At 46.5% G+C, this 24,396-nt stretch overlaps 1 protein-coding gene across 1 annotated transcript; it reads right to left on the bottom strand.

The window, feature by feature from the left end:
* Positions 1–18,454: 18,454 nt before the first annotated feature.
* On the bottom strand, positions 18,455–22,371 carry LOC142497683 (guanylin-like). Its single transcript, XM_075605796.1, has 3 exons — positions 22,245–22,371; positions 20,802–21,009; positions 18,455–19,555 (listed from the first exon to the last, which is right to left on the bottom strand). The coding sequence occupies exons 1-3, from the start codon at positions 22,314–22,316 to the stop codon at positions 19,488–19,490; spliced, it is 348 nt and encodes a 115-aa protein (XP_075461911.1). The 5' UTR covers positions 22,317–22,371; the 3' UTR covers positions 18,455–19,487.
* Between the last annotated feature and the right edge of the window lie 2,025 nt (positions 22,372–24,396).

The following is a 24,396-nucleotide window of genomic DNA, read 5'->3' as shown; positions in this document are numbered from 1 at the left end:
TTTCAAAAAAAACATCAACAGTGAAATATTCATGATTATCCCCATGTATACAACAAATTGCCACTCTTTGTGAACTGTTTCCCTGTTTCTTCTTAATGGGCAAGAGGTATTCGGACACTAGTGTGACCATGCTCCCAGAGTCAAGAAGTGCCCGAACCCTCTTACCATTAACCTTTACAAATGCCCACAGATGGTTATTCAAGGGGTCCTCTGGGCTAGGGCCCATACATTGGGACAACAGCGAATAAGGTTCCACGCTGTTGCATTGCATGGGCTCATAATTTAGTGGGCAGATTTTTGCTGTGTGGCCCCTCTCATGACAATTTACACATTTAGGTACATAGTCTGTGTCCCACTTAGAGCCTTTTCCCGGCTCCCCATGTTGGCTATTGCCCTTAGTGTGCGAACCACTGTTGCTGGTGCTGCGTGAAGGTGGTCGCCGCTCTTCAGTGCCCCTTAACCCCGGTACCCTTTTACCGTCTCTGGAAGAGTCCTGGAACCTCGGGTAGTGGGGTTGCTCCACGACTGTGGGTTGCGGGTGCTCTTCTGCTGCATTGTACCTTTCTACGAGGGCCACAAGCTCATCCGCATTGTGGGGGTCACTCCGACTGACCCAACGGCGTAAGGCAGAGGGAAGTTTCCTCAAGAACTGGTCCATGACCAACCGTTCCACGATGTGGCTGGCTGAGTTGATCTCGGGTTGTAGCCACTTCCGGGCGAGGTGGATGAGGTCATACATCTGGCTTCGGGTGGCTTTATCCATCGTGAAGGACCATGCGTGAAACCTTTGGGCGCGAACAGCCGTGGTTACGCCGAGGCGGGCGAGGATCTCGAACTTCAATTTTGCATAGACGTTAGCTTCGGCTGGCTCTAGATCAAAGTAAGCCTTCTGGGGTTCGCCGCTTAGGAAGGGTGCGATTAGACCAGCCCACTCAGCTTCTGGCCATCCCTCTCTCTGTGCCGTGCGTTCAAACGTGAGAAGATAGGCTTCCACATCATCCGAGGGTCCCATCTTCTGAAGGTAGTGGCTTGCCCTGGTCATTTTCGGAACTGGGGCTGCCGCTGCCAGTGGAAGGTTACTGATAGTCCCCCTCAGGATCTCGAGTTCCTGCTGTAAGCCCTGAGCGAACCGCTGTTGCTCCTCTCTCAGCAAGCGGTTTGTCTCTTGCTGGTATGCATTCGCGTTTTGCAGGGCTTCATTCGTCTGTTGCTGGTTTGCATTCGCCTGTTGCTGGTTGGCATTCGCCTGTTGCTGGTTGGCATTAATCTCTTGCTGGGCTATTAGCAGCTGTTGATGGGCTGCATTCGTCTGCTGCTGGTTTGCATTAGTTTCTTGCTGGGCTATTAACAGCTGTTGCTGGGTTTCATTTGCGTCTTTCTGAGCAGCGACATTGCGTACCAGCGCACCCACCACGTCTTCCATCTTGTTTGCAGAGGATGAAAAAAACTTTTTTTTTTTTTTCAAAGTTCTTCAACCGCAGACCCCCTAGTGCTCTGCCCGCATTCTCCACCATATGTGACAAACGGCTTACTCCGGGGCTCCGTCGTTTGTCCGGGACTGTTTAGAACACGGTCTTTTAGGGTAGGTTAAATGATGAGGCGTCACGTACTGTTCCTTTAAACAGGCTATGCCTGGTTTATTCAGTCCCAGGCACTGAGACTGCCACAGTGCATACAACAGAAAACAGATCAAAACAAAAGCTGCTCACCTGAGCGATAACTTAACTTAGATATCCCTGACTCAGGGTTGGAAGTGGCTTTTCCACTCCCAACAACAAAACAAGGTACTTTTGCAGTCTTATACAAATGAACAGAAAGATTGAACCTGTTTGGGGAAGAGGCTTCTCCCCTCTGTAGTTCAGCAGCCTTCCAGCCTCCTGGCTCTTGTGGGGAGACCAGAGCAAACAGGAAATCAGTCTTTCATACCTGATTCCTAATTAGCATGACAGGAGACAGAAATCAGGCAGCAGACAAACTCTGGTCTGGATCTCTCATCCCTCAGTTCCAGCGCTTGCCAAACTGTGGGATGGAGTGTATGTATTATAAGGCTGCACTCCCAGGCCAAACAGGATAGAAACTGTCTAGTATCCTGGGAGCCCTATATATGGAATTTATTACCATCCCCTGGTTTCTGTCACAATACATACAGGTTGAAAAAAAGACATGCGTCCATCAAGTTCAACCTTTGCTAAATTTAGACGACAGATACTTAATCCTATATCCGTACTTACGGTATATTTATCCAGAGGAAGGCAAATATAAAACCCCAGTGAAATATCATCGAATGATATTTCATAAAGGGAAAAATAAATTCCTTCCTGACTCAAATAATTGGCAATCAGATTACTCCCTGGATAAACATCCTTACCTTGTTTACTTATTTGGTATATCCCTGTATAGCTTTCCTTTCTAAAAACATGTTCAACCTTTTTTTGAACCAATCCATTGTATCTGCCATCACAGTCTCCATGGGTAATGAATTCCATATTTTAACTGCCCTGCCATTACAAAAACCATGTAACCCATACAATTATAGAAATACTGAGTTCCCAGCAAAGTCTAGCGTTAACTGCCCTTACTGTAAATAACCTTTGGTTGCTGGTGAAATCTCCTTTCCTCCAACCTTGAGGGATGAACCCATATCGTTTGTACTGCCCTTGGGATGAATAGTTTTTTTTAAAAGCTCCTTGCATTGTCCCCGAATGTATTTGTATATAGTTATCATATGTAAAGTGTAAGTATGGTGAATGTAGCTGATGTGCATGTGTGCAGAGTCCTTGTATTTGATGTGTATGGTGCATGTATCTGTTATGTGCTTGTGTGTGTGTGTGTGTGTGTGTGTGTGTGTGTGTGTGTGTGTGTGTGTGTGTATTTGTACAGTATGTGTGCAGTTTAGTGCATGTATTGTATGTGGTGTGTGTATAGTGCATGAATCTTGTGTGTGTGTGTATGGTGCTTGTATCTGGTGTGTATGTATAGAGCATGTACTGTATCTGTGGGTGTATAGGGTACTGTGCTTGGTGCCAGCTAAAAATGTGCCCGCCAGCACCTGCTTCCTGAGCTAGAAGACATGCTCTGGCCGATTCACTGGCCAGAAGCTATCTTCCAGTGCTAAATGGAGTCTTTTGGAAAAGCACCTCTTAATAAACATGGCCTGTAGTGTGCTAATTATTCTGGAGGCCAGGGTCATGTGTAGGATGATTAGCCCAGATAGTTTAAACTCGACCCTCTTTTCAAAGCACAACAATTCCTGTATCTTTTCTTCACTTTATTTGGGGAAAGCAGCATAAAAGACAGGCACTTGTGAAGAGATGTTGGTGTTTAGATAATGTCTACAGACCATCTGTGGGCAGAGCAGAGGGGGAGAAAGCAGACTAGCTCATTTGGGAGAAAGGCTGGGGTTGCGATAGCAACTCACTGAAATGTCTAAGGAAACCACAACATGTAGCAATAATGTTGCATTTCTGATACAGCAAGCTGCTGGGACAGGGGAAAATGACAGGCAACTGAACAAGGGAGAAATGAATCCCATAAACTGAAGGGGAAGACAGAGGAATATGAATCTAGTTCCAGGACACTCCCCATCTGGTATCTGGAGATACCACTATATACTAGGTATATGTGGAACATATGTGCAATATAACATAACATAACAATGCAAAGTTCATGTCCACATAACGATGGGATACCGGCCGGTACCACCAGCTTGAAGTCCTTTGCCATCTCGGTAAGGTAGGTAGGCGGATGCACAGCTCTAGGTTAGCTTGATGCACCACAATGTCTCCCAAAGTCCACAGAACTGGTAATCAATTCTTCCTTGTTATAGTCCGATTTAGGCATTAGGAGGATAATCTCTGTGATGGGTCTCAAAAAGATTTTAACAATCCCATTTTGGGTCACCCGAACTTCTACCTTGCGGACCCTTTCATCTTCGCTTGGGATGGTTTTGATAATAAGTCTGTCGATAGGTAAATCTGCCATCCTTTGGTCTTGGCTTTTGCCTCGCAGCATTCGGCACCTAACAAATTTGTGGAGATTACTGGCCACACACCTTTCATGCCAACGACCCAAATGCCCGCCGCCCTAATAGTGCCTTTGGTGAAGTGTCGTCCCTGATGCATGACTTGTTCGTGGTAGTAGCGCACCAACAAGGTAGCGATGTAATGCCGGCCAGGGATGATAAGAGGATTGCTTTCCTCCCTGCTCAGTTGGGACTTGTTGAGGCGGCCTCCTACTCTCGTGAGGCCGTCATCGTCGATGAAGGGATTCAACTTCCAAAGTGGGCTGTTTTTGGGAACACTCTTCCCTCCACGGATGCAATTGTTCTCTTCCGCATACGTTTCTCTCTGAACATGACGGAGAACAGTTTCCTTAGCCCTTGCGACTTCCTCCACGGTGCGCAACTCTTTGCAGATGTGCCAGCCGTGGCAGTCGGTAGTTTTACCATCTGGTGTCTGACGGAAGGAGAAGGCTATATGCCTGAGATGGGCTACTGCTCGCAGAAGGGCTGTCCACCTTGAGAAGCGATGGAATCGATGTGATCCGAATGCGTTTCTGTGCAATACATTGGTGAGCAACACGGATACTTGTGGGGGCCTTATCTCCGTATCCTTCTCGGGATCCATGAGTTCAAAGTCGCCAACTGGGGTTGGTGGCGTTTCCGCGAGCTGCGCAAGAAACGTTGATCCTGTGAGCCCCGACGTGTTCTGCAGTTGTGATGCGGGTACTGATCTGGTGGCGTGATCTGCAGGATTTTGATCTGTGGGCACGTGGTGCCATTGTTCTGGTTGGGTTGACTTCCTGATTCATTCTACACGGTTGGCCACGTATACATAGAATCTCCTTTTCTTGTTGTATATGTAGCCCAGTACCACCTTGCTATCTGTGTAGAATCTGACGGCATCTGGTTTGCTGTCCATCTCGTTCTCGATGAGCTCCGCTAGTTCTACCGCTAACACTGCACCACATAGCTCGAGTCTGGGTATAGTATGGTCGGGTTGTGGCGCCAGCTTAGCCTTGCCAAGGATGAACCTGATGTGGTAACTTCCACACACGTCCGTGGTTTTTAGGTAGGCCACCGCTGCTATAGTCTTTGTGGAGGCATCTGAGAATAAGCAAAGCTCTTTGCTGTGTGCGGCGGTGAGAGATATAGGTGAGTAGGGGAGTGGGATCTGAAGTTGCTCGAGGAGTTTCAAGGAGTACTTCCACGTCTCCCACTCTTTCCGTTTTTCTGGGGGTAGTGGGGTGTCCCATTCCTGCTTTTCGAAGGACATTTCTCTGAGAAGAGACTTCCCTTTTTTAGTGACAGGAGCCACGAATCCTAGCGGATAGTAAAGACTGTTAACGGTGGACAGGACTCCGCGACGTGTGTAGGGTTTTTCTTCGATGGCTACCTGGAACGTAAAGCTATCTGTTTTAAGATTCCAGCTTATCCCCAGGCTCCACTGTATGGGAGGCGTGTCGGTCCCCAGATCCAAATTCTTGAGATCGTTTGCGTGATCATCTGCGTGGAACGCCTTCAACACTATGGCACTATTGGAAGCTATTTTGTGCAATCTTAGGTTGGCATTTGCTAACATCTTTTGTGTCCTTTTGAGTAGATCTATGGCTTCTTCTTCGGTGGGAACTGATTTTAATCCGTCGTCCACATAGAAGTCTCTTTCGACGAAGTTCCTGGCGTCTTTTCCGAACTCTGCTTTTCCGTCTTGGGCCGTTCTTCTGAGGCCGTAGGCAGCCACCGCAGGTGATGGGCTGTTCCCGAAGACATGTACTTTCATGCAGTACTCTGTGATTTCGTTTTCTATGTCGTCATCTTGGTACCACAGGAATCTTAGGTAGTTACGGTTGTCTTCTCGCACAAGGAAGCAGTGGAACATCTGTTGTATGTCTGCTGTTATGGCGATTGGCTCCTTGCGGAAGCGGATCAACACTCCCAGAAGACTGTTTGTCAGATCCGGCCCGGTGAGGAGAACATCGTTTAGGGAGACTCCCTAATGCTGAGCACTGGAGTCGAATACCACTCGAATTTAGCCAGGTTTCTGGGGGTGGTAGATGCCAAACGACGGGAGGTACCAGCATTCTTCGCCTTCTCCCAGTGGGGGCACCGACTCTGCATGGCCACTGTGGAAGATTTTCTGCATGAAGGCCACAAAGTGTTCCTTGGTCTCCGGTTTCCTTTGTAGGTTACGGCGAAGCGAAGCGAGCCTAGACATGGCGTGGTCTCTGTTGTTTGGGAGGCGCCTTCTTGGCGAGCGGAATGGTAGTGGGGCCACCCAACTGCCTAATTCGTCCTTGAAGAGCTCCTTATCCATTAACCTCAAGTATTCTTTATCTTCCACTGATGGCGCCTGTTTGTCGTCGTCCTCTGTTGTCTGGAACACTGTACTCCCTAGGTCATTGGGGTATTTTTCTGTCACAAGCGCATCTCTATAGTTCCTTTTGGTCTCGAGCTCTCGTGGACTTGGAAGTGGTTCAGAAAGGGTTTGAAGTGGGATGTACGACCGTTTTCCAACAAGTTTGTTCGTAGGGCGTCTATGTTGTCGGGTCCTCGTATCCTGTCTATGCATACTTCTCCCACTACCACCCATCCTAGATCGAGCCTTTGAGCGCTTGGGCCGTTGTGGTCCCCGTTTCGCTGTTCGCGGATCTTGTGTGCTCTCATGATGTCCCTGCCAAGTAGCAGCATGATCTGGGCGCCTTCGTCTAGTGGTGGGATACGATTGGCAATAGCTTTTAGATGGGGATGGTGTCGCGCCACGTCTGGTGTGGGGATCTCGCTTCTATCTTCTGCCATGTGATTGCACTCGATGAGTGTGGGAAGGGGCATGTTCACTTTGCCGTCTATTGAGCATATGCTGTAGCCATTCACTCTTCTCCCTGTAGTCTCCATTCGCCCTGCACACGTTCTGAGAGTGTAAGGAGAAGCGCTGTCTTGTATGTTAAACATGTCGAAGAATTCTGACCTGACCAGCGATCGGTTGCTCTGGTCGTCGATGATTGCATACATCCATTTAGCTCTTTGGGGTTGTCCCTCTGGGTGCACTGCTACCAGACATATTTTAGAGCAAGATCTACCGTTGGTTCCTTCTCCACATACCTCTGTGCATTTGGACGCTACCGACGTCGTGGGGGGTGTATCTCCCACTTCTCCCTCCCCGCCCTGCTTTGTCCAAGGGTTAGGGGCTTTGCTTAATTTGGGCTTCATAGCTTTCGGGTGTAAAGCGGCTATGTGCCTGTCGCTATTGCACTCTGTGCATTTCATAGCTTCTTTGCAGTCTTGAACAAATGAGTTGTGGAAGCACAACATTTGAAACAAGCTCCCCATTCCCTGAGTAAGTTATTTCGCTCCTCTATGGGTTTCATCCTGAATCGATACACTTGTTAAGCGGATGCGGCCTTTTGTGTGTAGGGCATTCTTTTATAAGGTCCCTTGGTTTCTTGTCCCTGACGGCCGCCTGGCCGGGACTCGCGTGGGTCGTAGGGGGCACGTCCGTCCTATGGACCGAGATGGGTGTTCTGGTGTCCTTGTATCTCGCTGCTGACCTTTCGTTCCTCGGGTGGCTGGCACTTGATGTGGTCTGCGCCCCTAAGATGAAGCTGGGGTCGTTCCTCTTCCTTGCTGCTTCGCGAATGAAGCTCAAGAAAACTAAAAATGGGGGGTAGGCGACTTGCTTCTCCCTTTTGTATTTGGAGCCTTGTGAAATCCATCTTTCTTGGAGGTTGTAGGGTAGCTTCTCCAAGATGGGCCTCACTCCACGAGTTGAGTCTAAGACGTTGAGACCTGTTAAGGAATGGTCTTTCCTTGCAAACTCCAGCTCTTGCAGCAGGTCCCCAAGCTCTTGTAACTTCGAGTAATCTTTAGTTGTGATCTTGAGGCAGCTGTTGACTCTTTTGAAGAGCGAATCCTCGACTGCTTCGGGGCTACCGTAGCACTCTTCTAGCTTTTCCCACACTAGGTCAAGACCTACTTGGGGTTGGTTCGCGTTTGGCGCCCGAAGTCTCTTCGCGTGCTCCCTGGATTCGTTCCCCAGGAACTTGAATAGCAGGTTGAGCTCCTCCCTTGCTGAGAAGTCCAAGCTGTTGATTGTGTCTGTGAACGTGAACTTCCACGTACGGTAGTTCTCAGGGCGGTCGTCGAAGCTGATGAGTGCTATTTGCACCAGGTCACGTGGGATCATGTACTTAGCTATGTCTGTCAGGCCTGAGGCATCGGCGTGTTGGTCGCGTCCTGAGGTAGTTGCTGGGAGGGTCCGTGCGATCGCCTCATCCTTGGTGTGGACGCGTGATGACTGCTGGTCAGTGTGAGGGGCTGTGTTCTCCCGTGTGGGTGTACCTGGATTGCGAGCCTGTTGTGGTGCATCCGTGTGCGCGCTGGCGTGTGGATCACTGTTGCGGCTGTGGCTATCCCAGGCAGCATGTCCCACTGAAGGAACAGCATCTTCTCCTCGTGGAGCTAGCAAGTCTTCGGTGTCTGTGGAGTCACTCCCTCCTTGTTGAGATGGCGTGCTGGTGTTTATGCTGAAGAGGCTCCTTGCGTAGTCTTCGGTGCATTGGATTGGATCCTCTGAGGCATCCGTCTGTACGGTAGCTCCCCGCCGTCCTGTCTCGCAGCTGCTTCTAAGACTTTGGCTTGGGCTATGGCGGCAGCGGCGTCCTCTTCTTTGCTTAGAGCTTCTAGATCCGCGTCTAATTCGGCCTTTCTACGCGCAGCGGCGGCGACATTGGCAGCGGCGGCGTTCTGCACCTCCTCTTCTATGCGCACTCTTTCTGCCCTTACGGCTGCCTCTCTCCGACCATATTCGGCCCTGGCACGTGCGGCCTCTGCAGTGGCTCATGCCTTGGTAGCGCTTGCGCTGGACACGTTAGATTGCGCTGATTTTGCAGACCATGATGAGTGCCTTGATGTGCTGGAGCGCTGCGACGCGGTCTCCAGGAGGAGCTCTTTTCTCACGCTTTGCGCGTCTGTGATAGCGGTCCGCACGCGGCTGTCACATGTAAGGTGAATGTTATTTTGTAAGTCTCTTTCTTGCAGGCTTTCGCCGGTGTTGGCTCTGGTCAGGTAGGTGATGTATGTCTCTGACAGCCCTTGGTTAGATTTTATTTGAATAATTGCCTGCGCAAGCTGTTGTGCATTATCGCCAATACTAACAACATTGCGTAACTCTAGTGCGGTTCTTTCCCAGGCCTTTTCTAATTTAGCGCGGTGCGCTCCAATGTCAGTCTCATATTTTTCGCGGGCCTTTTCTGTCAGTGTGACTGTCCGTTTAGGCCTTGCTTCTGCCTGCGCCTGTTGCAGTTGCGCAGCAGTCTCTGTGTCTGAGTGGCCACTCTCCTGCGTGATATCTGGTGAGGCTCTGAGTTCTGCCATGCTGTAGGTGTGTGTAGGCCTTTAGCCAGTGCGTGTGGCGTGCAGTCTTTTACCTGTGTGATGGGCGCCTGTCTCAGATGATCCTGCAGCATTCAGCGTAGGGGTAGCTGTACTCACAGGTGTCCAGTGGCTCTGACCCGTGTCCTGGCGGGTGTCCGGAGGCGTGGCCCTTGGTAGCGCTGGCCATGGGGACGTGCGCAGGGTAAGGTGAGATGGTAATCCCTCACTATGTAGCTGTGCAGAGGGTGAACTCAGACAGAGAAAGGCAATCACGTTTTGTGTGAGATGCACTGTCTGTCTGCAAAGCTGCTGCCTTGTGTGCAAGGTTGTTTGCTGGCTGTGTCCAGTGTGAATCTGCTTGCTTATTTGTAAGGCTGCAGGCTGTGTGCAGTTTGCTGTGTAAAGCTTGCTGCCCTGTCTGGCACTTTAAAGCTGCTGCTGTTTGAAAGGCTGCTCTGTGTTATCATAAAGTCTAGAGTAGCAGCTCCTGTAAGTGTCTGTAAGGCACACGGTATCCTTTTCACTATTCTGGAGGCCAGGGTCATGTGTAGGATGATTAGCCCAGATAGGTTCAACTCTGCCCTCTTTTCAAAGCACAACAAGTCCTGTATTTTTCTTCACTTTATTTGGGGAAAGCAGCATAAAAGACAGGCACTTGTGAAGAGATTTTGGTGTTTAGATAATGTCTCTCTGTGGGTGCTTTGTAGTTAAGGACAGGTGAAAAGGGTAATCCTGCCACTAGAGCAGTTACAGAGGGTACTCACTCAGCCAGTGATGATGGAGGAAAGGAAGTCCCAATGTATGCTGGGTAGCAAGATAGCCTGGGGACAGACCATCTGTGGGCAGAGCAGAGGGGGAGGAAGCAGGCTAGCCCATTTGGGAGAAAGGCTGGGGTTGCTATAACTGAAATGTCTAAGGAAACCACAACATGTAGCAATAATGTTGCATTTTTGATACAGCAAGCTGCTGGGACAGGGGAAAATGACAGGCAACTGAACAAGGGAGAAATGAATCCCATAAACTGAAGGGGAAGACAGAGGAATATGGAATCTAGTTCCAGGACACAAATTGATATATCTAGTTAGCCTCTATGCCAAGGCTCTTTAATTTGCGGCCACAAAAGACCTTGATGTGACCCTTAAAATCTCTGTTCCTCCTAATTTCATACTAGTTGCCAGTGACAGATTAAGAACCTCTGGGGCCCCCAGGCACAAGGACAATGCGACGCTGCAGGAGGAGGGCTGCAACATGACAATGCGACGCTGCAGGAGGAGGGCTGCTCTGGAGAAGGTAAGAGACACCCCACTCTCTCTCTCTCTCTCTCTCTCTCTGGCCTAATGGTAATAGGACAATTTATAAATATGAGAGAACCTGCTTTAAACACAATGTTGTTTTTTTAACCATAGGCTAGAAAGATATTATATATTATATGATTGTGTCTCCTGCACTGTAGAACTTGCACCGTTCCTGTAAAAAGTATGTGCAGCAGAGTTAAACAAAGGGGCAGTGAGTGTAGGTGGGAAGGAGAGAGGCAGTGGGTGCAGGTGGGAGAGAGAGAGGCAGTGGGTGCAGGTGTGAGAGAGAGAGGAAGTGGGTGCAGGTGGGAGGGAGAGAGGCAGTGGGTGCAGGTGGGAGGGATAGAGGCAGTGGGTGCAGGTGGAAGGGAGAGAGGCAGTGGGTGCAGGAAGGAGGATAGTGAGTGTGGATCAGTGGCATAACTACACCTTAAGGAGCCCCTGGGCAACATCGCGACATCATGATGTGATGTCACCATGACGACGCAGCATCATCAAACGACGCCACAACGTCATGGAAGAGGGCAGCTCTCTTACAGAGGTCCCATTTTCTCCCCGGCAATATGTTTAATTACTGTGTGGATGAGTGCAGGGCCTCTGTAACCGCTTGGAGGGAGGTCATCAAGAGTCCGGAGGAAGGGTCCCACCTCCCTTCGGACCCCTGTCCGGGGTGGGGACACTGAAGTGGATACAGGAGCCAGAGACATGGGCATTAAGGTAGACAGGAGGGAGAGACAAAGGGAAGCAGTGAGTGCCAGAGGGAGAGAGATTGTGAGTGGAGGAAGAGAGAGGTGTAAGGGATGCAGGAGACAGAGATAAGAAGCAGGGGCACAGAAGAGAGGTGGGCATGGGGTACAGATCCTACCACCCTATAGGAACTAGTAGATCCCTGGGGGCCTCTGTACTGACTGGCTGATGCCTATCATGATCTCCCTTTCTGAGGGTTACTCAGGGGATTGTGGGATTTGTGGTCCTGCTGTCTTAAGCTGTTGCATTGAATCTGGAGCTGGACTAAAACCCCCAGAAAACCCTGCACATATAGCAAAAAGGGGCGGGCCCTGAAAGCGCGGAGCTCTGTGTGAGGAAGTTATTAGAACAATGCTCTCAGCTGGGCCCCCCCCTGTCTTTGGCCAGGGACAGTTGTTTTGGCGCACAAGCCCTAAACTTGGGGGCTCCTAGGCACACGCCTACTGTGCCAAATGTGTCTAATGGGTCTAAGGATGTAAACTCTGTGTTTAACAATATTGTAATGTAATACATTGCTGTTGCCTTTTACACCCAAAGATGGCATAGTCCGTGGGTTTATTTATGGGTGGAGGTGTAAAAGGATGAAGCAGTAGCATAATCAACAATGCGCACACACAACTTGTAAGACACACGTTCAACTTGCAGTGCTTACTGTACATACCACAATATTAGAAACTCGAACCACAAGGGACAAGCAAAATGTTGGACATTTTAGTAAAAATTATTGTCAAATTTGGTCCAAAAATCCTGAAGAAGGTTAATGATCCCCAAAAATTGAAGATGGTTCATGTGTCGTCTAAGAGGTTGATTATTATAAAGAGATCAAATTGAGAAGTCTTTGTAATTTGGCATATTTATGACTCATCAAGTTGACATATACTGTGATGAAGAGAATGTCACTTCTATCTCAGGGGATGGGTGCAGATATATGACACCTGTTATTTCTTCAACAGGATGTATCATGGGCTACGCCTAGAGATACAATTTTGTCACCGGTACAATTGAAAAGTGCAGGGTTTAATTGTAGGCAAGGCACACATAATAATATGACACTGTATTCTACTTTCTATAGTAAAACACCACACTAGATCAAATGCACATGGCAGCATTATAAGAGCCAAAGCTGAGCGTTATGTCCACACATGTGCTTTGACAAGCCAGGGTTCCCAGTTGTGCATGGATGATGCATAGTTTACGTTGCCATAACCACTACATTTGTTGATATTAACATAGAGTAGCAAGGTTCCCCTCTTACCTCCAGGCTGCGTGAGTGGGACAGCAGTGTGGTTGCTGCAGGGAGATTGTGAGCCAGCAGCGATCATTACACCCATAGATTCGCTGGGAACTACAAGTGCCAGCAGCCTCAGGTGCAGACCACATGTTGCCAGGCAGCCAATAGGGCTGCTGCATTTATAACAGTTAGGACAGTGATAACAGTTAGGACAGTTAGGGCAGTTGGTCAGTCAGGAGCAGGACAGCAAGGGGATAGGTATGGTCCAGGGATAAGTAGGCTGCTGGACTAGGCCAGAGTATCCCCCTTCAGGTCCCATATAGGCCCCGACCATCTCTAGCTTGTGGTGCTTTAGGGAAGGCCACTCAGATAGGGATGCGCCCATAGCCGGTTAGTGCTAGAACCCTTGTACCAGTGACGGATGCACGCAGTGTGCGTGGTCTGCATCAGGGACCAGACCAAGCCCTCATCTCAGAGACTATCTTAAGGTGGGACGCTCCGCTGAAGGCCACCCCATGCGGAGGCGGATATTCGGTGGAACAGACTGACCGTAACTTGGTCTTAGAGCGACCCCTGGGGCTGAGGCTGGCAGGTATTTTCCACAAGAGCACCAATACATCGTGGGGCAGCCTGTCTCACACGGGGCGGGATAGGCCTTCATGGCCTGGACACTGGGACACTGGTGCCCCTGCACCCAAGTACTGTGGGGAATACACTGCAGGTCCGTATAAGCTATACTGTATGTACAGTGTATTGTGTGTTCATGGTTATTGTTTAGTACCTTCCAGTAAATACTGTTACCCATACTTTGTGTGTGTATTTCTGGCATATTGTCTTGGGAGGGGCCATCTAACTGCATAAGGATCCCTCTCAGGTGGAGGCACTGTTAGTAGATACTGATACACACCCCAGGCTCCCCGTGGCGGAAGATCAGGCCTCATGTTTACCGCACAGGTATTAGCAGCACACATAGTCGCCCTGACACCGGGGAAAGGGAGCTACAATAGTAACCGCAAATTATTGATTTTCTTTTTTCATGTTAACCCTTGTCTCCCCCTTACACAATAATTTTCTTATATGGGTGGATAAGCTTATTTAGTTTTGTTAACAGACCTAATTGATTTTGGTTTTCTTACTACACTATATAATGTATACTACTGAGGGTTAATCCATCTGTTCTGCTCAGAGTAGCTATATGTGGGTTATTGACCGGCCGGTTGAGTCTGCAAGGGACATTTTGTTTTCCCCATGCCTTCTCTATTACCTTTTTGAGCAGTGGTAAATCTTGTGCTAGCCACACCTAGTTGTAGCAAGTTCCCTTGAGCTTTATTTTGGAGGTTTTTCTCAGTGTTCTTTTTTATGTTTTTTAAATTGTTTGTTCATTAGATGTGTTATATTAAAAGGAATGTTGTTATTAATTCTTAATACACTGTGTATTTGCTATTATTTTTTAGTGCTTTTTGAAGGATTCATTTTTTCCTTGTTTTTTATATATATATTTGTGATGCCCACACCACGTTGCAGCATCTTTTAGTCCCAGAACAAGGCCGGAAACATTGTATTTCTCTACAGGGGGGTTTATTTACAGGTTAAATCATACATCAACAGGCCCACCATCCCTTTAAGTCAAAACAAATCATAAACACACATCACTGTGAAATGCTCAAAGAACTAGATTGGTCATCACTTGAGTCTAGGTGCAAAGTTCATCTTTCCTGTCTTGTCTTCAAATACTTTCTGGGCAAGCTACCCATCTATCTGAACAAGCTCCTCACCCCTACCACATGCAGCACTTATCATTTGAGATTTGACTCCAAAAGACTGTTCATGGTCCCATGGTTCAGCAAATTATCTGCCCACTCCTTCTTCTCTTACCGTGCACCCAAAACTGGGACTATCTACCGGAGACTCTCACAGCCACCACCAGTTTAAGTTCTTGCAAATCTAATGCTGTTTCACATTTTAATCTGGTCTGTAACTGTTACATACGCCCATAATATATATTATCTCTAGCTGTGCATGCTATGTCTTGTATATAATGTACTGTATAACCCTGTTCATTTATGTAACTGTATTTGTAACCATATACTACAGTATTTGTCATCTTAACTCTGTGCCCAGGACATACTTGAAAATGAGAGGTAACTCTCAATGTATGTATAAATAAAAACAATTCAAACCACACATATAATCAAAAAAGATTATAAACAGCCCCCTATAATTGCACTCAAGGTAGGTGACAAAATAGAATATATTGTCTACTGAAAACTGGCTGGATGTTAGCCAAATCCTAGCATTGGATGCACTGCCAAAAGGTCACACTCAAATATAAAATAAAAAAGCCTTTAATAGTTATACAGTAAAAAACGACGAGACACTATAAAAATGCACAACAGTGCATAGATAAAATCTCCTAATGTGTTTGGTCACGGTAACTATGTGAACGAATAATGTTCCAAATATATAGCTAGTAATACTATATATTATGCTGCATAATGTAAATAGTAAATGGATATTGCAATGTGGAGGAAAGGTAAGAACACAGTGGACCAATTGTAACCTGCAGCAACAACACACGCTGCACACACACAGTCAATCTGCAGCAACAACACACGCTGCACACACTGTGCCTACTTGTCAGCGCTCACCGCACTACCAGCCGTGACACCGACAAGCCTGCACCCTCACACACCTAAGGGCAGAGTCCCTAACCTAGGGGCTGTCCCTCAGTACTACCCACTACCCTAACAGGGATTGGGGCCTGCCTGGGACTTGGGGATCCTTACCTGGTGCAGGAGCCACTTGCTCCTTACACCCTTCCTTCCCCTTCCTGCTCCCAGCTCCAACTGCCAAACGTGGTCCCTGCAACATTGTAGCCTTCCTCCACAGGAGAAGCTGCAAAACCCTATTTGCTGGCTGGCTGCATGTGATGTGGGTGAAAGGGCAATCCCCAGAAGCTGCTGGGAATTGTAGTCCACTCAGGACCTCTTTAGCATTGGGACCGCGGGCGCTACCCTTACTGCGCCTGCGCAATCCTGTAATGGCTACCGCGGTGGTTCTACGCATGTGCAACCTCACGCCAACCTTAACATTGCCGCCGGCACTCCTGGCACTGTACAGCGCGTGCGCGACTACACTGCGCAACCGCGAGCAGATACAATGGCGGCCCCTGCTAGCCGGGTGCGCCGCAGAGCCTCGGAGCGCTCCCTGCTCTGTCCCCCACCTTCTCGGCGTGCCGGCGGGCCCGTCGCTGCCTCCGGCGGCACCCGCGACCGCTTGGCACTTCGTGAGGGGGGTCTCAGGGGCTGAAATAAGACCGGGGCTACATATATATGTAACGGGTGGAACCCCTTGTCTGACCCCCCCAATCTCCATTACGTGATCGTGTATGGTGGTGCACCTGCAAGTAACAGGACTCCTGAGTCTCCCGCTTGATGGTATTAGGGGATGTCATCAGGACAGGTATCTGAGGTAGTGGGTGCGAGGCCAACTTACTTCATGTGCAGCGCCTCCACCTCATCAGGATCTGTGCTTCCGCAGGGAGATGGTCCTGGTGAGGAACACCTCCTTGGTGCCATCCACTGTTGAGTAAGCTCACACTCACACAGTGGGGGTATCTTTAACAAGGGCATCTTTATTTGCATGGTATGGACAAGCTGCCCCTCACAGATAACAGCTCAGCCACTCATCTCTGTGCAGCACTCCATTAGGAAGGTCCCTTCTCCCTAATAGATCTGCTTTCCACCTCTACTCTCTTGAGCTGCTCTGTCTCTCTCTTGAGCTGCTCTAACTCTGTCAGCTCCTCTAACTCTGCTGCGTCTGCTCACTGACTCACAGCTAGCAGGAGACACTGCAACACTGTTGCAAACCTTCACGTGCCTCTAACTGAACAGAGGCAGCACAACAACAGGAACTGAACTTCTAACTTTAGGCAGTGCTGTGTCTTATATCACCCCCCAGAGAACAAACCTGCTCTGTACCACTAAGTGTGGGCACAATGCATGTTGTCACTTCCTTTGGGGACATATGACACCTCACCAGGGTTTGAGGGCAAACCTCCATTGATTGTTGCTGGCAATCCTGCATACTTACCAGGTTTACTGCCAGCATGAGAAAGAGATATGTACACCAATCTTACACTTGGCTATATATATATATATATATATATATATATATATATATATATATATATATAATTTTTATTATTACATTGTGTCCCTCCTACTCCTTTTCTGATCTGGCCTCTTTGGAGAATTACAGTAATTGAAAAGCCCCGCTCTAACATATTGTTAGAATAGGTGATTTTATTACAGTAGAGTCGGGGGCTGATTCAATATAGCAATGAATCCAAAGCACAAACTCTCCCCGGGATCATTAAATAGAAAGAATATACATAGTGCAAACTTGATACCAATATTCAAAGAAATGCTCAAAAAGTACTATGAATTGCCCACTCCCATGGTATCAGAAAAATGCAGATGTTTTCAAAAATATGAAGGGTTAATGTATATGGAGTCTCTGGTCTTTTCTTTAGGACATTTATATGTTCAAACTCCCAATGTTTATGGGGATAAAAGAGGTCAAAAATACATAGTGCAAAACAGTTTTATAAAATGTAAAATGTGCACTAGAGCCATAGTGCAGTAAGGAAGCAGGCACACGGTCTTAAGCAAAATATAATTCGCATTTATGGAGAACCTCTACAATCTTTCTCTTGGACTGACACAAAGGGCTGATACGCTCATTCTTACAGACCAAGAAATTAGCAGAATCCTATACAAATACACACACAAGCCTTTGGCCCGGAAAGGACGCAGGACCATTTGAGAGAGCTAGAACATCTCAAAACAAAAAAGAGAAATGGAATTGTTTGCACATGGTAGTACACTCTCTGAATATTACAGGCAAAAGCTTATTCCACGTGGGTTCCGGATTAACAACAGACAACAATAGGGGCAGACAGCCCCTCCTTCTGTGAAAGTGGTGCCAAGTCCTGAATAGGGCTTCACTGGATCTGATCGTTTTGGTAGTGGAGGAGGTGGGGGAACAACTTACCAACACAATGATAGACATTCTTAAAGTCGAAATATTGATCGAACCGACTAATACAGGTACTGACATTGTGCAAGCCTTGGCGGACTTAAAAACCAAACTAGAAAAACTGAATAGTTACCTGATCCACTTAAAAGAACTCAAGTTCAAGAAAGTAGTTAACGACTACAAGGACGGAAGGGTATACCAGTGGGTGAAACAGGGCTACAAACACCGTAACTATCAGAGAGGTCGTAATCCACTGAGCACCCAAGATCCCAACAACACCAGTGATTCTGAAGCTCACTCTTCTACCGAACGCCCACGAGGACAAAGCCCATATCCTTTTTTAGGACTACGCAAAGAAAAGGTAAGCAAAAAAACAGATGCGGTGGCAAAGGACAAATCACCACGTCCTCTGTTACGGTCACAGACACGCCATTAAGTTACAGACTCATTGGTCATTAAGCTTTATAAGTATACATTAACACAGTGTGAAATGTCTGTACTTGCCCAGGGCCCTCTTATATACCAACTACTCATTTTGATGATTTTGGGTTTGAAGTTGATTTATTTAAGTTTGAATGTTTACTTAACCTGCAATCCTTTTTCTCCACTAGAGCCTCAGAGATGGTGCAACCTCCTCAGCAACCAATTATAGACAATTCGGCTTCCATTCAAGGTACTAACATATGTAAGTTAAAATGAACATTCGCCCCACCTTACAGAAACCAATCAGTTACATGAAATTAGTTAAATCAGATATCACACGAAACGCCAAGAAAATATATAAAATCACATATAATATATCCATAGAAGAGAAAAAATCATTGAATACACTGGCTGTAAATGAAGACATAATTATCAAACATGCAGACAAGGGGGGAGCCCTAGTTATTCAGGACTATATCAATTACAAAGCAGAGCCATTAAACAGCTTAGTGACCCAGATTGTTATTTTAAGATGGATAGGGACACCTCTCTAGACTATGCACGGGAGATTAAGGACATAATGATGTTGGGATTGAATAATCGTTGGATAATGGAGGCAGAGTCTGAATTTTTTTACTATTGAACACCCCCAGTGTCCAGTCTTTTATACCCTTCCTAAGACTCATGAGCATTAGCCTTTCTATATGCATTATAGCTTGAAAATTGCTACATGCTAATAATACTGTACTACAGTTCTCAGTATTTAATTTATTTTTCCCTTTATTTGGTGTACATATATGCACTGTACATAATTTTTTTATCACCTATGGGTAGAACTGTCTAACATCAGTTCCATCATTTATTGTGCTGGTGGGTTTGGTTTTGGTGTCTTTTCACTGTGCAGGATGGATGTAAGGGACCTCCTACCTCCCCGCTCTGGCTGTAGGGTTGCCATGACGACCGGTGTCTCCATGGCTGCCTGGAGCCTGCTCCATCTGACGTCAGCGTGACGTAAAGTGTCGATGCACCTACCTCATCAGGGTCCGTCAGCGGACCGCCAGAGCATGGTTGGGTGAGTACCAGGGTATAAATATGTTGTTTATGTGTGTTATTGCAGCCCTCACCTTGATAAAGGCAGCATCTCATTGCCGAAACGTTTTTTATTTATTCCATTCTACTTAAAAGCCACTTTTGAATGGATTTAGGTATACACAGCTAAAGCCATTTACCAGTTAGGGTCTGATTACAGTTGTTACAGTTTTAGAATTAGGATAAGCAAGGTGAAGTTCGAAAGTTCACATGTTTGTATGGCTGTGTCTGCGTAAGGAAGCCTGAATAATCCATCTCTCTGTGCAACACAGCAGGCAGAAGTCTGGAGGTGCGTTCATGGACATCCAGAGCAGGCAGCGTAAGCACATACATCACACTGGTCGATATTATCGGCAATATGTTCTGAAAGCAAAATATATAAAATGGTCAGATGCTGGAGTTCTGCCTCTAAAGCTTAGGATGTAAGTACATTTTCAAAGGCGACTGTAGTTAAAGGCGTCCACTACCTAACCCTCCTTTTTCATAGATTGAATGCAGGGGGTCCCCAGGGCTGAACCACGTTCATTTCAGCTCTGGAGACTCCGCGGTTCCCAAGATATATATCAGGAAATGTAGCACTGGTACTTCTGCATATTTAAATCCCGCTCATCATGCAGGCAAATAAGAAGTCATCACAGATGGTATTGCGGCCTCTTATTGGCCCGCTTGATGTGGGGTATAAACCCCTATTCTGTTTCCGCTCTAGGAGTCGGTAGCGGTGCCATCTTTACAGATATTTATCTCGGGAACCAGGGGGTGTCCGGAGCTGAAATATAATGCAGTTCAGCTCAGGAGACCCCCTGCTTTCCATCCATGTTAAAATAGGGGAGGGTAAAAAGATGGAGCAGGGACGACTGCTCCTTTGAAACAGAATATTCTCTTCACTTGAACTGTAGGACTGGTTAGAATAGAAAATGATCCTCTGAATGACTATTGTGCTTAAATATAGTGTATTTCAGCCCTTTCTATGATCGTGATGCAGGTAGCCATGTGAATGGATACTTTCCTTTATGGTACATTAAACTTTAACGTCTGTAACAATGGTCCATTTCCTGCACTCTTATTCACCAAACCTTTTGGTAAGTTTATACTCTGTACTGTAGAGAAGCTTTCATCCTCCCTTAGGGCTGGTAGGAATAGTAATAGAGTTGCCATCTAATATGTTTATATAGATAACTGCATAGATATTTCTATGCTTTCTTGAATATCAGCCGTGCCTATATCAGTGTACACCTAAGCCAAAATTAATCTTTGCTGTAGCTGCCAATCTTGCTATACTTATGATTCTGACTTAGCCTGTGTCTATGAATAATTACTTTTTTTTCTGAAACCGTTTGCCTTTTTTTTTTTTTTTACACTGCAACATGGTTTTAACCCATTTGTTAAGATTAGGTATGTTTTACTAAACAGTTTTCCTACACGAATTCCATTACCAAGTGTATAAAGAACACTTCCATGCACCAACTAAGAGACTCTACAATCAGTGGGTCCATTCTAGCTCTTTGTTATCACTATACAGCAGGAAAGATTCATCATAGTTTGTCACTATAACTATGTGTTCCAAGTCCAAATTAGGAAGCCAGGTTGACCTAAGAAACTGACCCATTACCTAGTCTGGCAAACACAGCCATGGCACTGGGACCTTCACACACTGGCACAAATTCCTTTGGCAATTCAGGATGGGTACACACTGTGGCAAGAGCTGCAATATTCTTGTGTGGAATGGCTTTCACTGCACTGTCACTCATTGTCGCCTTTTGATCCAGAATAACTTTAAGCTTCTTTATAGCTTCCAATGGGAAAGACAAATCTTCATCCTGAAAATAGAAAAAAAGGAAACACACTAAGGTCAATATTTATTAAGCAATGCTAAGCTTAGAAAATATGCTTAAGTCTACATTTTAAATGATCTTCTATGCTAACATTTAACATTTCGGTGAGAATAAGCAGATATTGACCCTTGCCGAGGCTTCTTGTGTATGCTGCTGGCTACCAATTATCAGAGGAAATGGGAGCAACAGGAGGCAGAGAGCTGCAGTTAACCCCTTCAGATATTACAGCTGCAACACAGGAGGTAGGGACACACCTTCCTCGTGTCACTATCTCCCCACATGTCACTCTTTGCCTTCTATGTCTCTATCTACCACTATGTCATTCTATCCCCATGCCACGCCCCCCATGTCACTCTCCCCACCCATCCCCCATGTCACCCCCCCAGGCATATTCCCACCCATATCCCCCCCAAGGCATATTCCCACCCATATCCCCCCCACCCCCAAGGCATATTCCCACTCCATCTCACTCTCTCCCTGCTGTCAATTTATTGTCCCTCCATGTAATTCACCTTTTCCCCATTGCCTCTGTTTCACCATGTTACCCTTTTCTAACCTAATGCCACTCTCTTTTTATCATATATATATATATATATATATATATATATATATATATATATATATATATAATAAGAATGAGCACCAAAAATTATGTTTTTAATCCAAAACAGATCGAGATTTGGCAAAATCAAAATATAACAAATACTGCACTTATATTTCAGAAAAGTGCTTTTGGATTACTATAACAAATTGTAATTCTTTTTGTAGGTTTCCAAAAATATTGCGTGCCACCCTACCAACGTGCTACTTGCTGAGGACTGTATGCCCCTTGTCTATGCCTACCAGTGGCAGTATCGTCTCCAGTTACAGCTGTATGCAGCACTATTTAAACCATTTTAAGCCTTACAGTATATGTTTAACTACATTGTAAAATATCAGTCTAACATTATAATATTGAATGATAAAAAGGTAAATTATTTGTGACAGCATATTAAAGTATAATAATGTACATGCTGTAGTGCTGATTGTAAAGCAATTGAATAACTTCAATAAGTATAGGTTGTTGTGGCTCAAATAGAACAGAGATTATAATGGTTTACAGTGTTGTGTTTTCCAATTCACATCAAAATCTTAATTTCTCATTCGGAGATTTTTCTCCAGGCGCTGATGCTGATTACAGGAATAATGAGATTGAATATTAAAACGCTGTGATCTCTTACCTTCACAATCACGCAGTGACATAAGTGTATCAGTATCAGAATGCACAGAGGTTTGGTCCACAGAGCCTGCATGATGTACCCTTGTGCCAATTACTTTTTACATGACAGTCGGACTGGTTTTTATACAGTATGGTGTCCCTCTGGTTATTCAGTAATCTGCCAGGCTACAATAGCTGTTGGCTCACTTGGCAAGTGACAGCAGTGTCCCTGAGATAGCACATCCTTGTTGACTTTGATATCAGACCACCTGACGTTTTATTGGGTCTCAATAAATCTGAAACTTCATTGCAATTAAGGAGGTGAATTAGTGCCAGCTCTCACAGAGAGACAAGACAATTACATCACAGGCCATGTTCAATCCCTGAGTAATTACCTCTGGAGTCAAACCCGACTGCAGAATGACCGAGTTTGAAGTGAAAGCTAATGAAGAGCAAATTTAGAGCCAGCGGTATAATATAGATAACATTTCCCACGTTACACATTATAACTGTTAATGGAAGAGATGATTTATTGTGTCATATTTTGGAAGAAGCTCAAGTAACAATAGGCTTGTGTGAATGTGTCTATGTGGGAATCAGATCAATGGAATACTGCTATGCAAAGCTCATGTGCAGTAATTAACAGTGTGGCTGTAGGTATAGGTCAGTTAGCAGTCAGGTAACAAGGGGACCTGCATGGCTTAATTAGAAAGAAGTGCTTGAGTGTGGACGCAGTGCAGTAATAACAGTTAATGGGAAATATTGAGTTGCGCTTGCAGAACCACATGTAAGTTATATAGTTGTAACCCTTTGTTATGTAACCATTATGTTAAAGGTTTGTTAAAATCCCTGTCTTCAGACTTTAATATTGTTATTTGATGTAGGTTACTCTAATACTGTGTTTTAGGCTGCACTTATAGTGCCGGCAACAGCAATGCGCTGTTGCGTCAAAACAAATGCATTGCCGCCGTCGCTTGCGCTTATAGTAAGCCTGAGGCGACGGCTTGGTCGCGATCACTGGAAGTCATCTCAATTTGATCTTTCCAGCGACCGCAGCCTGATGTCACAGTCGCTGGCACTGTAAGCGTAGCCTTAGTGTGCTGCACTGTGCAGTTTTTGCATTGATAACCAATGCATGCTGACAAAGGCCTGAACCAACACCTCGGGGTTGTTCTTGTACTGTACAAAACCCAGGATAACTGAATGGTAGGTCAACTGTATAGACAGCATAATCCAGCAATAATTTACTACTTTGTGTTAGGTCTCAGTAAATCTAAGGTGATGAACACATATTGACAGGTATCTGTTCCAATAGGGAGACATATCCTATTAGGAGAGACCTTGTCCTATGACTTACCTTGACTATAGAATGCCTCGCACCATGTGCTTCCCTCAGGATTAGGTATCTAAAGAACAGTAAAACAGAATAGGTAAGGATCAGAACTCTCTCTGACTAAGGCCTAGATCTAAAATAACTGTGCTAACAGTATATCAGGAAGAAAGTACAGAGGGACCGCCCTATCTCAAGTATAGCCAGGGCTCCCGCTGATCTCCCATCTGCCCCTACCTCTGGCTGCAGCCGCGGTCGTCGGAGGTTACCGACGGCTCCCCTTGCAGGGTGTTGCCATCTTAGCCATGATCACGCATGCACAAGGTACAGCGCATGCGCAGTGCGGGGGCGCAATGCAGAGAGAAGTGTTACTTTGCGCATGCTTGAGACCACGCTAGTCAGAGCTGGGACAAGGTAGGTGGTGTAGGTGCAGGGTGTCTGTGACCCCTGCACAAGGCCATAGACCCCCTAGGCTCCAGCTAGGCCCCGACTCACTATGATAGATTGTGCCTGCTGCAGGGACCCCCATAGATAGGGACCTGTCCTCAAGAGTGAGGGAATAGCCAGGACGCGGCTGCGACCTGGCCCATGGCGATCCGGTACCGGATCCTCATACGAATGCATACAAAGATATTCTTCATGGTGGAACCGTCCATGCGGGACACACCCAACGTAGAGGCGGAGGCTTCGCGGATGACATCGCTGGATCCGTGGATCCTACCTTACAATATCAGCGCAACCGGGTGTTAGAGCCCGGCAGGTACTACAAGTGCACCAACTGTACACACGCTAGTGGGGCAGCGCTGTCTCACACACTGGGGTAGGAATTGCTATTTGTGGACAA

This window comes from Ascaphus truei, chromosome 6 (genome assembly GCF_040206685.1).
Source record: "Ascaphus truei isolate aAscTru1 chromosome 6, aAscTru1.hap1, whole genome shotgun sequence".
Taxonomy (NCBI): Eukaryota; Metazoa; Chordata; class Amphibia; order Anura; family Ascaphidae; genus Ascaphus; species Ascaphus truei.
The sequence above is the reverse complement of the archived record's forward strand: the minus strand, read 5'-3'. Positions and strand labels throughout refer to the sequence as shown.